This window comes from Thermobia domestica, chromosome 5 (genome assembly GCF_964235325.1).
Source record: "Thermobia domestica chromosome 5, izTheDome1.hap1.1, whole genome shotgun sequence".
Classification (NCBI taxonomy): domain Eukaryota; kingdom Metazoa; phylum Arthropoda; class Insecta; order Zygentoma; family Lepismatidae; genus Thermobia; species Thermobia domestica.
In genome coordinates this window covers 164061859-164079798 of record NC_137458.1, presented here as the reverse complement: position 1 = coordinate 164079798, position 17940 = coordinate 164061859, and the positions used below count along the sequence as shown (strand labels likewise).

At 36.5% G+C, this 17940-nt stretch overlaps 1 protein-coding gene across 1 annotated transcript in view; it reads right to left on the bottom strand.

The window, feature by feature from the left end:
* LOC145684719 (translocation protein SEC63 homolog) overlaps positions 1–17940 on the bottom strand; it is a 172409-nt gene that overhangs the window by 42671 nt on the left and 111798 nt on the right. Inside the window, exons 12-13 of the mRNA XM_081757093.1 lie at positions 14740–14850; positions 10995–11087 (exon numbers count right to left, since the gene is read on the bottom strand). Of these exons, the coding sequence (XP_081613219.1) occupies positions 10995–11087; positions 14740–14850 (204 nt within the window). The remainder of the gene's footprint in view (positions 1–10994; positions 11088–14739; positions 14851–17940) is intronic.

Here is a 17940-nt window from a genome sequence, read left to right as displayed (position 1 = left end):
TGCAGGGATCTATTAGATTTGTTGGGTAGAGTGGATCCGAAATAACCAGAGGCTTCTATTTTCTCTCATATAACTGTATTCCATAGGATCTGGTGTCGGAGGGAAAGTTTCCATCCATCGCATCCACTGATGCGTTTGAAATATGACTCGTAGTATGTGGAGTCTCAAGCAATGCGATGTGGCAGGCATAGATGATAGTTCACTCGCAACTGATGGTTTGTGAATAAATTCTTTGAATCGACACTCATCTGTGCTGGTTCCATTTTTCTTCAATAGCTTCATGTAAGTTCTCGCTACTATAGATCTCATTTTCATCAGGTGTGACTGACTTGCACAGAATCTTCATGGATTTCTAAATTTCACCTAGATGTGCTGATTTCAGAGCTGCCTTCTTTGTGCCTACTTTACTTGTGGCATCACACAATGCGAAAGCGTCAGTTGCTGGAAGATTGTCACACATATCGTTTCCTAGAGACTCATCTGCTGAATGTAGCGCGAGTAAACGTGTTTTTTTTTTTCAGCGCCAGTCTTCATACATAGAGACGAACTCCCTGCTTGTTTTAAGTCTTTTCAGGCATGTGGTCCAATAATCATTACGTCGATGTCTGGACTTTGAACAACGATTGTAGATTTCGAGTCTTTAGCTGATTTAACTGCGTATAATGAATGAAGAAAAATACTAGTATCAGCTTCTACCTGATTGCTGCTTAGTAGTTTCTCCTCGTGTGTACTTTGTCGAGTAGCTTCAATGCAATCAAGGCCTGCATTGCTTGTGCCACCAATTACGAATACTGTGTTATCTTTCAGTTTGATATTAGCAAGCCAATGATCGGTGAGGAATTGAATAAGACGCTATTTGTTTGATGTACTTGCAAGAAACCTTCCCTATTGTGTGGGAAAACGAGTTGCTGAATTCTGTATGACAAGTTGAAGAGAATCGATTCCTTTACTTCTTTCAGTTTCAACTATTTTTGGAAACGTTGGATCGTAGCGATCAAAAACAACATCTACAGGATTAACATTCTGATTCTTGAAGAAAATCTGCAAATTGCTTGAATGTTGAATGCGACACTCAAGAAGAACTTTGAATGAGTGCCATTCCATCAAATATATAGCTAAATTTTGTGTGGTTAGTTTGCTTTGTGAAAATGTCATTTGAAGAAGTGCAACTGTCAGCTCTTCAATTACATGCATATAAACCGATTTATTAGCTTTCTTCAAGGACTTGTCGGCGTTGCACAGTATCGTGGATAAGATTTTAACTCGTATTTCAAGAGGTTTCTCATATTATATTGACGTGCTGTTGCTATAGACAGTATTGTCTGCACTGATTTTAGATATGAACCTTTCGCTTCAAGCTTACCATAGTCTACATGCTGCATTGCTAGAAATGTTTTCGGAACTATACGTTCGATTTGCTCATTAATCTTAACTTCTTCAGTACGGAAACGTTCTTCAAGAAACTTCTGGTACGTTGCATCTCCCGTCACTTCCACATTTAATAAGAAGTTAATCACTTCTTCTGAAGTAGTTACACACCACTGATAACGTTGTGCAACTCTACATCAAGATGTGGAGTCTCGAAAATGCTGTCATGTACCTGAATGAAGTTAATAATTTTTATCACATCCTCATGATCGCGAACTTGTCTTGGTTGCGACCATTCTGAATGGTGGTATTCATCGATATCTGCAGTTGGATCTGATGTCATGTGACAGTAACTCAAGAGGGAATCATTCATCATATTTTGCTTGTGGTAAAGAAGCTGCCACCTCTTGCGACTAGAAACGCTTGTTGATATACCAATTATAACGCCTTCAACCTTTGTGGATCGAATCAGTGTCTATTCCAATATATGGTCCGATGCAACTTGATTAAATCTGCCAGGCGCGCGTTTCACTGAAAAGTTTCCTTTGTCAAATTCTTCTTGAATACACGATAGCAACTGCTTCATGTCTTCGAAATATATTCTGGTCCATCGAGCGTAGTTAACGTGATTAAACCGAAATAAATACGGCATCATGCGTTTCACGGTTTGAAGATGGAGGGACAAAATTCCTTCTCTTTCTGCTCGGATCCAGTCAAATAAAATTTCTGCTATCTCACAATAGGTTTCCCAATACTGTAGGTGTTGCTTTGTGATGAAGCATTTTTGATATAATTTCTAAAGATCGTTCGTATTTCATTTATCAGTGGAGCTACATTTTCGTAAACTCTACGAACATTTTCTGTTGATCGTAGTTGTTTTTGCAAATCTTTCAGTTGTGGAATGCACAATAAGAGAAGTGATCTCTTCGCATCATCATTATCCGCTGGTATGTTTGATAGAAATTATTTCATCTGAATCCGCCTGACTGCCTCAAATAATAGCTTGTGTGCTCTTATTCCTCTATTGTATTGCTTCCCGTTAAAAATAGAAGCGGTTGTTGCCTCTCCATAAATGTCACCCTCTATAAATATGTTTTCAGCTCCACTTCCTTCTAAGTACTGATCCATAACCCATGACCACACTTTTGCGATGTGGAAATCTCCAATCCTTAATATTAACGAGTCAAATCCTCTGCATTGAAGCTGAACAGACTTCCCGATGGCATATACTTGCATATCCATTGAAAGGATACCAAATTTCTGTTGGCATTGTTTCGTAATGTCCAGAAAATTTACCATCGCAGTTGACACTACATCTTGTGTTGTAGGTGGTTCGTGAAGCATTGGACAAAATCCAGTGTTTGAAATTGGAGAATTCCTTGTCGACATAACTTGGTTAAATGATGTAAAACTTGGAGCAGTAGGTTTCGGTGAAGCATGCATAACTCACATCTTCAATATCTAACTTCAATCGGCATAATATCCACAGGAAGTCAAGATCATGTTCATATTGAGGCGTAATATGTTTACTCCTATACTTCCCTTGAAACAATGGCTTTTTACTTATCACAGTAGGTGTCTTGATCAACTGACACGGGAAAATACCATTCAAGTTGTCTGACTCCGCCAACTGATCAACATATGTGTTTGCTAACTGTTGCGTAGTGCATTGAACATTGGCACTTACTGGTTGGCACACTACAATTGCTGTGATATGTGTACTTCCTTTGCCATCTAAGGTCTCTTCCTGAAAGTCATCATTATCTATAACTCCGTGAACAAGTGAACCGCAGCTGATGTTTTCAGGTAACGGGACATGTCCGAATTGACCTGCTAGAAGGATGAATTTTGTCAACTGTATGTTCAGTCGTTCTAGCTCTGTGTAATTGATGCAGTGGCCCAGGCGGTTAAGAAGTGTAATAAGATGCTTTGATCGTGTATAATGGTGCACACTTTGGGCGAGTAACACATGTTTTGGTGTCCTGGAACCATTTTTCACTAGATAGTGTACGTCAAAAATATAAAATTAAACTTCCTTAGCACATGCTTTGAGATGGTACTTGAGGTGCGTGAGAGTTCGCTAAGAAAAACACTCCATAACGGTGGAAGAGCATGGTGCAGGTCATTCTTCAAGCGAGAGCTGTCAATCACGTTCCTTTGACACTCGTATTTCTACTGATTTATCCCTTCCCGCAATTTCTGGGCTGCTTCTTTTATTACATTTCTTTCTAACACTTGTCGTAGATGTTCCAATTCATCACTCATGCGAATTTCAAGTCTAAAGACAATAGCTGGCTTGGATTTATTCTGCGGATGGAAAATAAGATTTGCTCACCGTAATGATCAACTAATAGCTTCTTTGTGACTTTGTTATCGACTCGAATGTTCATTGGGTCCTCTTCATCTGCAGAAGCAAATACCAAATCTTTCAATCGGCGAGTTGTTCGTCTATCTCCTTCAGGAGCATCTCGAATAAGTTCATTAGAATGTCGCACTTTTTGTCAGATGAAACGAAGATCCCTTTCGGACTGAACAATTTCCGACGACAAGCATCATGATATAACACATCAGCAGCAAATAGATCTTTTACATCATTACACATGCATAGCCAAGTGAATACCTCATCCTGCTCCCGTCTGTGTTTCCAGTAGCCTTTAGGCCACCGTTTCTTCACATATCCTGTACAGACGATATTTTTTCTTTTTTGTTAGCATTTGGCAAAAAATGCATTTTTTCATATCAGTTTTCCAACCTATTGATGCTCTAGTCGCAACAGTCGATGACATTTCTCTGGAGCTGCAGGCAAATTTTTCATGTGATTCGTCTTCTTTGGAAGTTGCAGCCTTCTCAGCGACGGACACATTTCGTTTGTTGGTGTAGTTACAAAAGCATGAGTGATGCCATAAGGGTGTGCAGTTTTCTTCAGTAGCTGCTTTCAGACGATCACATAGTTCAGTGTTCTGTCTTCTTTCAGCACTTGATTTCATTTTTTCTAAATACATCTGTTTGGGATTTTGTACAATTTCTTTGCTGGAGAATGATTGGCATATGATGCATAGTGATAGGTCCAAACGTTTCTGCTACTTTGTAGAAGGATTTGTTAGTTCCAGGGACATTTTGATCAGGTATGTATGCGTTACTCCAAGATCACTTACGCTGACTTTTTTTGTTTCTTTCGGAAAATAGGTTAAGGGGGAAAAAGGGCCCCTTTTCAAAAAAAAACGAAACGCTGCCGATGTAAAGATGACTTCCAAGTGGGAAATACGGGTTTTGTCGTTTTTGCGAGAAAAGGTAGGGGGCAATGGCCCCCTCCAAACGGACGAAGGACTCCGCAAAATCGTCTCGGAAAATAGATTTCGGTGGAATTGCTTGAAACCGTGATATGTTGTAGTTATTGTGTTCCTAAGAAAAAGTTTGAAAGGACACAACCACAAATCACTGACCGTTTGGCCACTACAGGGCCACTTTTTGAAAACAGCCGAAGATAACGACATTCTGGATTTCGGTAAAAATTACAAAACCGTGATATGTTGTAGATATTGTAATCCTCTGAAAACGTCTTAATGGGCATAACCACCAATCACTAATGGTTTGGCCACTACAGGGTCACTTTTTTGAAAGCAGTCGAAGATAGTGTTATTCTTGATTTCGATGCAAATGACTGAAACTGTGATATGTTGTACATGTTGTGAACCTGAGAAAAAGTCTCAGAAAGCACAACTACCAATCATTGACCGTTTGGCCATTACAGGGTCGCTTTTTTGGAAACAGAAAGTAACGATATTCTGGATTTCGGTGGAATTGCTTGAAATCGTGATATGTTGTAGATATTGTGATCCTGAAGAAAAGTCTTAATGGGCACAACTACCACTCACTGAGCCTTTGGCCACTACGAGGCCACTCTTTTGAAAGCAGCCGAAGATAGTTATGTTCTGGATTTCGGTGAAAATGACTGAAACTGTGATATGTTGTAGACATTGTGATCCTGAGAGAAGGTCTTAATGGGCACAACCTTTAATCACTGACCGTTTGTCCACTACGAGGCCACTTTTTTGAAAGTACGGTAGTTAAGCCAGAGATAGTGATATTCTGGATTTCGGTCAAAATGACAGAAACCGTGATATGTTGTAGACAATGTCATTCTGAGAAAATGTCTCAATGGATACAACCACAAATCACTGATAGTTTGGTCACTACAGGGCTACTTTCTTGAAAACAGCCGGGGATAACGATGTTCTGGATTTCAGTAAGATTGAGTAAAACTAAGATCTGTTGAAGATCTTCTCGTCATGAAAAAAGTCTTAATGGACATAACCATCGAATTATGACCGTTTGTGCACTACAGGTACAGATTTTTAAAACAACCGGGTATAACAATACTTCTGATTTCGGAGTAAATGAATGAAACTGTGATATGTTGTAGATGTCGTGTCTAGGGCTTTCCAGGGTTTTCCTTTGTCCCGCAAAATGAACATCTGAATGTTGTCTATGATTAAATTATGTTGGCCGCTACACTCCCCATCCCTTTTTCGGCTTTTGGGATAGACGTTTAAGGGTTTCATACAATTCTACCAAAATTTCAGAGTATCCTTACCCACTGATGTTTTAAAAAATGTGGCGCCGTAGTTGCCAAATGGTCACTGATAGGTGGTTGTGTCCATTGAGACTTTTTCTCAGGATCAGAATATCTCAACATATCACAGTTTCAAGCAATTACACCGAATTCCAGAATACCGTTACCTTATGCTCGTTTTTAAAAAGTGGCGAAACGGTCATTGATTGGTGGCTGCGCCTGTTGAGACTTTTTTTTTTTTTTTTTTTTTAGTATTCCAATATCTACAACATATCACGGTTTCAAGCAATTACATCGAAATCCAGAATACCGTTACGTTTAGCTCTCTCTCTCTCTCTCTCTTTTCTTTTTTATGGTCCTGTAGTGACCAAACAGTCAGTGATGGATGGTTGTACAAATTGAGACTTTTTCTTAGGTCACAATATCTACAACATAGCACGGTTTCAAGCAATCCCAACGAAATCCAAAATACCTTTACCTTCTGCTGCCTTCAGGAACGTGCTGTAGTTCCAAACGATCAGTGATTAGTGGTTATATGCCAATTAAGACTTTTTCTCAGGATCACAATATTTACAGTATATCACGGTTTTAGTCATTTTTACCGAAATCCAGAATGTCGTTATCTTCGGCTGTTTTCAAAAAAGTGGCCCTGTCGTGGCCAAACAGTCAATGATTTGTGGTTGTGCCCATTGAGATTTTTTCTTAGGAACACAATATCTACAACATATCACGATTTCAAGCAATTCCACCGAAATCCAATTTCCGTAAGAATTTTGCGGAGTCCTTTGTCAGTTCGAAGCGGGCTATTGCCTCCTACAACCCTTTTCTCGCAAAACGATAAAACCTGTATATCCTACTTTGAACTCATCTTTGTATCGGCAGAGTTTCATTTCTTTCATGTGGCCCTTTTAATCAAGGGGACTCGTTTTTGAAAAGGGGGGCCTTTTACCCTTACCCTATTTTCCGAAAGAAACAAAAAATACGTGTCGATTTATTTTTGGTCTGGTATATATGTGCCAACTTTGAAGAAATTCGGTTGAAGAGAAACCCTTGTGAAGCTATCTCCTTTGCACTTTCACTTGTTGGACTTGACGGGTTTTGTCCCAGTCTTCGATTTAATTCAAAGAAATATATAACGAATTTGTTATAGTTATCACAGTATCGCAGGTTAAATATTTGCTAGGTTGTTTCTGACAAAATTTTAAAGTTTAAAACAGAGATAAACAGTTAACCAATCATCGTAAACACACAAATAAGGTATCATTTCAAAGCTTAGTTTCTTCTGACTACTTTCGCCAAGAATGATCCCATTATCCTCAGTCGTTTCTAGTCCACAGCCCAAAGTGTACATTTTGCTAGCCCGAGCGATGGCCATCTTGAATTTGAGGCCACCACCTTGGATTCTACCTGAATCAAACTGTAAGGCATATCACATGTTAATGCTGACCACTTGAGGATTACAAATCACAAGAGTTTAGCTCCAGTAACATTTTTCTCACTCACACCCTGGCAGGTCTCGCTCTATAAGTCGAGCAAACTACATTTGACAATTTAAAGCCTTACGAAACGTATGTTATTTCTGAAGATCCTAGTCGTAGATACTTTACTGAAATTGGCCCAGATCACATTTTAATTTCATTTAAGACTTTTTAAAATGTGGTTAACCGATTCCATGATTCATGTATACATCCATGTTCGCATCCAGAGTTGGCGTGGGTCAATGGAAACTTGACCCACGACCCACTGCCCCACCACCCATCGTGACCCACGACCCACTATGACCCACCACCCACCGTGATCCACTCTGACCCATAATGACCCACCACCCACCATGAACCACTTTCGTCCACTGTGACCATAATGACTCACCAAAATCCATCGTCATCAACTCTGACACATCATCCACGGCCTCTTCTCTACTGACTAAAGAGTTTACACTTGTAATAAAACAAACTGTGAAATTGTCACTAATCGGAGTTTGAATTTCTACGGTCAATCGCTCAAGCACCACTCTGTTACAATAATGGTGGATCTGACCTTTACGATATAAAATGGTAAAGTGTTTGTCAGTGAGGAAATTGAAGTACTTCGAGGTAGGGGGAAATTAATGTGTGCCTAAAAATACTTGTACTAAGAGAGTATTCTTGCAAGTGTTAATTTCTCAACGCATTCCAAAAGAAACTTCTATTCGCAGGAAAGTACCCCTTACAATGTGGAAAAGATTATGATTTCTCAGTTCATAGTATTTTTCTCCAAAAGACTTGAAAAACTAGTTTTTCATAGCGTATAAAGTTGCTCAGGTACCCTCTGGGAGAGCATCTCCAAAAAAAGTATGGTCATAATTGTAATTTGTGTAATCACTAAAACACCACGTTAAATTTAAGTTACAAATATGCATAACAGCAATTATTATGAACATTTATTCAAAGTAGTTTACCTTTTAGTTTATAAAAAGGAAAGAAGAGACTAATTATATATTCGGTACAAAGTTAATAACACAAATAAGCCATTAGTAATACAAGTATACATTTTCCATAACTCGTAATTTTCCTTCTTAAAACAAATCTGAAATCGGGTTTATTTCCTGCTGGCCTCCAGGACCTTTTCGTGGTAAATCATCCGCAGCGGAATAATGTCCATCCTTCAGCCAAGAAATAACTAGCTCGTCTACTTTGAGTTTGTCTACCGGTGGGTTATTAACATTGATGAACAACAAGTTAGACAATGTTTGAGCACTTAATCTATTTCTAATATCAGTCATCTGTAAATTCATAAGCGGAAATCCCCGTTCGCACTCTGTCATGGAAATTGATAATACTTCTACCCATAGAAATTTCTGCATCTCCTCATCGACATCTGCTTGTTAGACTTACGCCTGATAACGACTTTTCTCGGTCAGTTTTGAAATACTCAGCAAGAAGTATCACCTCTCTATCACCATACAACATCTTTTCTATATCGACCATGTCAGTTGCCAATGTAGACTCATGGAGAACAGAAACTTCATCTACCACACCTTCGATAAGAAATCTTCAATTAAAGCCTGATAAACTGATAATTTCATATTTGTTTATAAATTTAATGTTTGTAATCACACATGGAGGTTTGATGTCATTACCAAGTTCCCTGTCCCCCTAGAAGGCAAAAGGGAACGAGGTTCCAGGGAAGTGTTCAGAGGTGCCTGGGAATTTTTCCCCTTCTTCCCCTTCAATTACCACACTGCTGTTTGTCATGGGCCAAATTACGATGAATTTCAATTAAATTATCATAGTATAACTATTTCCTTGTTGAATTGTCGATACTTTCCAGCGGAAAAAGGGATGGAATTTGAAAGTCCCAAATCAAAGTAAGTAGACCAACGTAAAGGGGGAAAAGTGTAAAATTTTCCATATAAGTATGCATACAATCCAAACTTAAAATTTCCGTACAAATTGTATGTCTATTTTTCTCACAACTTTATGAGTTGATTGCCCTATGCTGTAAGCGCTCCATGTAATAAACATAAACTTCAGCAATTATTATAGTAGAAAGCAATGGATATATGAAGCGAAGCACTGTATTTTTTGTTTCTGAATTTTTTTCTGAACTAATATCGATCGTTTTTGATAATGTTTACAAACCAACTCACTACCAATTATCCCTATATATAAAGTGTCCCCCTCCCATAAAGGAGAATTTAAAAAAAATGCTAGAACACATTGTGCTTATTTTCTATAAAGAGTTAATACACTGAATTCCAGCCCCGTAAGTCTAACGGCTTGCGAGATACTCATTTTTTTTTATTTATTTTTTTTTTTTTGGCAAAAATTCGGATCCTCACTACCTCCTTAGGATATGCATTAAAATGAAAGCAAGATGACATCCCAGTTTGAATTAAGACCTAACTATATACCAAAAGTCATTTCATTTGACTTTCCAATTTGACCTTGATGATCAGGCAGATATAGTTACATTCAATTTTTTATATAATAATTTGTATATTGCAGTGATTCAAAAATGTATTTTTCCAGTAGTTAGCTCTTCTAGAAACTCGCAGGCCTCGAAAGCCAAGCAGTAGTATAAGTCCTATTGCTATTATTACAATTACAAATATCAATATCCAAAAGTACCTGAAGTTCTTTTCTCACTTAGATATAGCCTACTCGCCTCAGGTAAGTAGACAGAAACAAACGGAAAAGGAAGGGAAATGAAGATCTTGAAAGTAAAACAAAGACAAATTTACCAGTCTTCAGAAGATACTGTCTGCAATGCAGTGAGCAGAGTGAGTCGGTAAATCAGACTGAGTCGATGGGTCGCAGTAGGCCATGGTGGGTAGTGGGTTGCAGTGGGTCACGGTGGTGGTGGGTGATAGTGGGTCACATGCTGTTGACCCGCGACCCACTGACCCACCCAGAAAACTTGACCCATTTGACCCAATGACCCACTTCATCTCTGTTCGTATCGTATCATCTTGAAGTGGGCCCGCCTCACTAACATCGGGTGCTTTAATGTAAGGTTAGTTGCCCTTTCCCATTTGCCAGCCACAAGTTACAGCCTTGAATGCAATAGATAACATTCTCAAAATGTTATACATTTATTTATTTAGTCGTATTTTATATGATGAAGTTAAGGTTAATATACCTTGTCTCACGCTTGACAATGCAATGATCACGAATAATATTACAGTAACTAGTAGCAGCGACGCAACTACGCTAGTTGTAGCCTGGGGTAAGAACTCGCATTAGCGCCCCCTGACCGACCAAACGAAAACGCATCCCCAAATATTTGCCCAATTTTGCGCCCTCCGAATCTTGCGCCCGGAGCACAAGCCCCATTTGCTCCCCAGGTACGTCACTGACTAGTACTTATAGAATAATAATTGAAATGGCGCACGGCTACCTACAGATACAGGCAAAAAATTATTGTACACAATCCAGTAGGTATAAAATACGAATATTTACGCACTATAATAAACAGCACAACAAACAAATATTACACTCACAATTACACACACACGCACACACATCACATATACGTATATGATGGAGAACTCAACTTAAGAATGTAAATTTACCTGTTTATGTTCTGAATCTGATTCACTTTCATTCTTTTCTGGATGTTGCTGGTCGTCACTAGAATGATCGTCCTCATTATCAACTTCTTGTTTCTAATGTGAAAATAAAATAAATATAAATATAGCTATACTCATAGTAAGTACACGCAAATTACTCTTTGATGCTATAGTATAATTATGTATATAACTAAGGTGTATCACTAGGTGTTCTCGGTGCTATGTTAAACGCTGCTTGTATAGTGTGGCGTTGCCAGTTAGTGTCCAGTGTTTACTTATGCCAGATAATAAAGGAAGTTACTTATTGGAGAAATTGATTTGCGACCCTTACGGGAATTCACAGCTAAGTTGCGCTTCTCGAACTGCAGTGCTACAATCCAGGAATTTCCTTATTGTGACTACCACAGTAAACGTACAAATTTGGCAACAACGCATTATGGTGTTCTGAGCAAATTTCTTCTCAAAATATATTTCCTTAAATGTAAATTTATTTAAATAAAATATGAAACGTAACATGAGAAACAGTCAAACAATATATCTATTTCGTAATAAGATTGTTACGTTAGCATACTTTACTATACAAATATACATTTCATAAAAGTGAGCACTTCTAGTAAGATCTAACAGTAAGCGCCATCTTGTGTGCTCATTTTAAAATGAACCAAATATTTTCATTTATTTTACCTTTTTCGATATCAGAAGACACAACTAAATCAATCAGTGTCTTGTAGCTTAAACATAACTCTGTTTTATAGTACAATATTTATAATATGTAACGTTTCATTGCGCAGTAATTAAGGGAATGAACTAAAATATGTACTGACTTCCGGGTGGTGATCCACCTTAAGTAAATTTCGTCAGCGTAACATAAGATCAAATTTTGATTAGTATAATTTAAACTAGTGTCGTAATGTCCAAGCATGGAAATAAGTAATAGAAAAATATGTAAACATAATACTGTATAACGAAGTCTCTTTGATATTCTAACAAAAATGAAATATGAATATTTGTTTCCTTTGCTTAAGAAAACAATTAAAAATCCTTCCATAACAATAAATAACATGCATTTTTGTTTCACATATCAATTAAAACTAAATAACTGTTTTGAAACAAATAACAGTTTGAATTCGATCCCAGGATTGACGTTCGATAAACACTAAGTTCAACAATCTTATTTAAATCAATTTTATATCTGGAATCTTTTTTATATATTTTTTGACATTTTTCATTTTGCTATGATTTTTATTATATATGTTTTTAATTTCAATCGTCCAACGCCATTAACAATTTGTATGTACTACAATTTTAGTATTTGATATCACTCGCTAGAGACACATTTCGACAATGTTCGTGTCATTTTTGGTTGCAGTGATATTGCAATTGATGAAACCAATTAATTATATACAAAAAATCCTGCACAAGACAATTTTAGCGATGTGGTTAACCGTGACTTTTACATAAAACCAGATACTGGATACCTTCATGAAAACTGATTGTCACTAGGAAACCAGAGATATTTGAAGAGAAAAGCATAGTTATACATCAGAGAGAAATCAGAAAGAATTCGGTATAGAGTGAGTTCGTTTAAATATTTGCGTATTTTAATTAACGAAGAAAACAAAAGGGGAGAAACGATAAGAGAAAAGATACACATTGGAAATAAGGTTTACTACGCAAACATGCAACTAATCAAAAGTAAACTCACAAACAGGAAAACCAAGGTTACTATCTACGAAACATTAATCAGGACCATCCTAACGTACGGAACAGAAATATTTGTCATGAATAAGGCAGAAGAAGAAGCTCTATGAAGATTAGAAAGAGGAATAATACGCAAAATAGACTGCCCAGTAAAAAAAAAAATGATATATAAAGAATAAGGAGCAATGAAGAAGTAAACAGTATATTAAAAAATGAAGATATTGTAAAGCTTATAAATCTCGAAGAGTAAGATGACTAGGCCACGTACAGTTAATTCCAGAATCGAGAACACAAAGAAAGTAATGAAAGAGCAAATATATTCCGTGAGAAGGAAAGAAAGACCAATAACAAGATGGTTAGACGACGTAACGGAAGACTTAAAACGATTAAAAGTGAATAGATGGTGGTAGATCGCCAAAGGATAGAAAAGCATGGAGGAACATTGTTAGGGAGGCCAAGGTTCACAAGAGCTGTAGCGCCAGTTGGTAAGTAAGCTTCATAAAAACGCCTTAAGAGGGCTAGTTAAGCCAGCTATACATTATAGGACAGATCCTAGGAAATCTCGAAGGTAGCAAAGGTAGTAAAAACGAGTGGCTTTTGGTAATGATACGTGTTTGAATAGCACTTGTCGTGGTATCACGCTAGAAGCGCTCCACTTGTAAACAGAAATTACAGCTTCTGTAAACTGCAGAAATACACCGGTAGTGAAAAATAGCATCACCGGTCATCTTTTATATACATTCACTTAGGTAAATGTTTCGCAAAGGGGGTCCAGGAGAACTTTAAAAATACAAAATTTACAGGAGAAATGGAAAATGCAAATACTTAGACCTAACATAACCCAACTAAATCTAACCTAATGAAACTAAACTAACCTAATATTAAAATAAAAAACGAAATTCTATCATTTTTTGAAAATTATGTTGGGCCCCTATACTAATATAACCTAACCGTAACTAACCTAAACTAATGCGAACAGAAACTGCCGAAATTGTAACATTTCTTAGAAAAAATAGCTGGACTCCTTCTGCTAAACATTGTCCCTCACTCATTTTATTTGTCGTAAAACACTTATAACGAGTTTACACTAGTAAACCTACACTTGTAAACGTAAAATATAAGTGTATTACTTTGTATTCAATTCTATCGTTTGCAGAAATTTGTTCTTTATAAATATGTCTTTTCATGCAAAATATTGAATTTTACCTATAAATCTTCTAAAATGTGCTACGCCAAAAGTACACCAGCACCCTTCTCATTTTTATGTTTTTTTTTTTAGAGGTATCCGATTTAACAATATACCGCGTGGTATTAATATTAGTAGGATGTGCAGTATAGTTAGCACAGGAATTCATCAATTTTGTACTTTTATTAAATAGAACTATTTCATAATATTGAAAAACGCCATTCGGTCTTCATGTGTATGGCACAAAACGGTAGAATTTCCTACGAGATATGCCGTAACATTTGTCTGAAGATAAATCCTAAAGTATTCCCTAGGATTTATCTTGTAGTGTATAACCGGCCTTACAATGAAAGTTCTAAAAGATATTTGAATAATATGTAACATGTTTCATTTAGGCAAACAGAATAAATCTTAAAAATGCATATGTTTCTCGAACATAAATTTTACTCATAATATTTATATTAATCTATAAACGAAGCTATATTGTTAGTTCAGTTTTGTGCTAATATTTTTTTGTTTTTGTTTATTTGTACTGCTGTGAATATTTTTTTTTTCAAAATTTTCAATAAAAAAGAAATAATTTTCTCATACAATTGCCCTGATTTTTGTTGCAATTAATTAACAGTTGTCCTTCAGTATCTTGGTGCACTCATTGACTGTCTGATATAATACCGTCTATCAGCTTTTTCGATTGTTATATTGTTCTCTACGGAACAATAACATAAAGAGGCTACAGAGGAAGAACACAAAACATTGTCCGCAGTAACACATTGTGGCATTTGCTAGTTCATAAATAAAGCAACGAAAGATGCAAAAATCAAAAACATTTTAACGTTGGAATATGGAGTGTAAAGTACTTACTCCTTGTGTTGTGTAAATTTTGTTAATCTTTTTCACATTTTGTTTATTCTTCTCTTTCTTTTGATGTCCTTTCTTCCGTTTGGGCTTCATCCATACAGGTTTGAAGTTAACCTGTAATGAATTGTGAAAAATCGTTTTCATAAATCGATGAAAGCTTAGCAGTGATTGAGAAATATTGAGCAAAACTAAACAATTTTACATCCGCGTTTATTATCCATCTCAAATAAGTTATAGATCACATTATCTGATTAGAATCTAATAATGTCTCTATCCCTACACTTTTAACGGATTTACAAATACAATCTTCTTACACTTGCGAAACACTTCTGTCTGTCTTTCAATATATTGCTACTTTTTGGTTTGATGATAAAATGTGATACATAAATTTAAAGCTCCCAGATAGTGTAGAAATGAAAATAAGCTTTAGTTTGAGACAAAACTTTGTTACAAAATCAATTTCCATCTTCAATATTTTGAATGCGAGTTTGAATTATCACCAGCATTTTCTTCTAAACACTTCTGAAACTATTTGCAAATCTCTCTCTCTCTCTGCACGTGCTTTATCGTAGTGATATTTTTTCTCGTTCAGACTTTTGTTCCTTGTAGCGACTGTTCTATGTGTTTTGTACTAATTCACTTTCATTTTGAACTGCATAAATAATTAGATACTTTGAAGCAACCTTAATTTTATTATAAATTACCTAACTATGCAGAAGCATGCATCACATTGTAGGTTGTGATTTTCAGTAACAGCATAAGGAAGTGAAATCCAATTGTTGAATAGGACACAAACAAAATACATAATTTGTTTCTCTTCAAATTATGTATTGCACCCTAACAGGTACTTAAAAATTTTTGTGGGTCTTCTGGAAAGAGACTTCCATATCTCTTAAGTAGGAAAACTTTTAATAATACTAGCATTTTGAGCAACCAATATTTCAATCGAAAACTAATGGATAACAGTGTATGAAATACAAAAATTAATTAAAAAAACAATCAAGGGCATTAAATTTGGTGCATACAATTAAGTATAAAATCACAAACACAATTATAAACCCGATGAAACGCGTACAAATTAATAATGTAAATAGAGCAATGCAAATGTTTCTGTGTATTTAACCTTTCCTACGAAATTGATTACTTAATTGAAAATTAAACCATAAGATGATTCCGATTACCTTTTATCTACTTATATCTGAATAATGTATGAAGTTTATGTTCTGGGCCACTGCTGGACGTCAGTGTTATTACGTACCTAATTGATGAATTCAGTAAACCGGAAAAATAAATGTGAAGCCAAAAGGGAACGGAGGGTAGATCGAAGTAGAGAGGACTTGTAAAACTTGGTTCTCTGTGCTATACTTTCTAATGGTCCAAAGTATAATGAAATGAGCTCTAAAATTCATATACTTTCCCATCTTACGAATCATACAAAATTTTGATCTAACAACCAAAATGAAGAGGTGTTTCCCTAATTACGGCTCTTCACTTATCGTTGTGATAATTTAAAGACCTATCATATACGAGGGCCATCCGGAAAGTGGTACCCGTTTGCGCCGCATGAAGCGCTGACGACTCGGGGAACCGCTGGGCAAGGTCAGACCGCTTCAGTGGCTTGTCTGCCTGCTCTGTGCGAGGTTGCGTGACGCTAGCAGTGCCTGTGTTGTGTCTGTGCTCGTTTATAATGATTAAACGAATTGAGAACCCCGCCAGTTGTGAAGTGAGGGCCGTGATTAACTTTCTTAATGCACGAAACGTTCGACGTTGTGAAATTCATCGCCAATTAAAGGAGGTGTATGGAGACAATGTGATGGACGAGTCGCCTGTTAGGCGCTGGTGTCGCAACTTCAACCTGGGGAAGGGAGTACACACGACGAGGAGGGGAGGGGAGTCATTACAGATGAACTGCTGAGGTCAGTAGACGAATGCGTGAGGAACGATCGACGCGTTACAATTGGATTTTCATCTCTTTACGAAGCTTAAAGACTTTCTGGCGGGAAAAAGTTTTGACAGCGATGAAGAACTTAAAACGAGGCGTGACTACGTATCTCAATACTCTGGCGGCGGAGGACTATGACGCTGGAATACAAAAACTCGTCACACGGTATGACAAATGCCTCAATTTGCTTGGTGATTATGTGGAGAAGTAGTGTAAAGTATGCTCTTTCCAATAAAAATGTATATATTTGTTAATATGTACTACTGTGTCTTTATTGCACAAACGGGTACCACTTTCCGGATGGCCCTCGTGATTTGCAACTCTATGTTTCTGATTATACAGGGTGACCCAAAAATCTACTTACTTTAACTGGCTTTTACACATATATTTAACTTTGATTAAGATGTTTATTGACATATTTACAGGTTTAATAAAATTTTCTTTCCGCAAGCGATAATCGCGAGTTTGGAATTCTAGAAAAGATTTTGATTTGCGACAAAAACAGAAAGGATGTAGTGATGGGTCGACTAAGTACATTTTTATAGGACATCTTATATGTGTTTACTGTACAATGTGAATAGAATTCTATAGAAGAGTACAGCACGTTTGTGTTTAAGGACATAGAGAAAAAGAATGACACATACATACAAAATAAAGCTACTTGTACAAAAAGCTACTAAATATAAAAGTTCCTACTTTATGTGTATAATGAAAACAAAACTTTAACTTTTCTACTTTTAGCGTTTTGAGGCTTTTATAATGAACGAAACAATGGAAACTATCTTTGTGCGCTTATAGCTAAAATTATTCATGAGCAGTTTAAATTCTTTCACGTCATAAATATAAGATACAAACTACCACACTGAACTTTCCCATTTCTGCATCTGTATGCAGAAGTTATTACAGAAATATTTATTTATCAGATACGAACAAAATTATAAGAACTTTCGGAAAACTTCGCCTGAAGAAAACTCACCCCAAAAATAAATCACGTAAGACTGGATTATTTAATGTAAAATTATTTATGTCATATCCTGAAATTATTGATGCGATATTTGTTTATGAAATATCAATGAAATCACATTTGTCGTATTTGAGAAAATTGTCCAAAAAAGCTCACCTCTAATGGTAGACTACCCTTGTTCAGGTGAAGTGACGTTTACACAAATTATAGTGATTACTGTGTGTAGATCTTTCAGGACAAATAAATTATTGCCCGCAAATAACTTATTGCTGAGAAGGACGCTAAACTCCAATTTAAC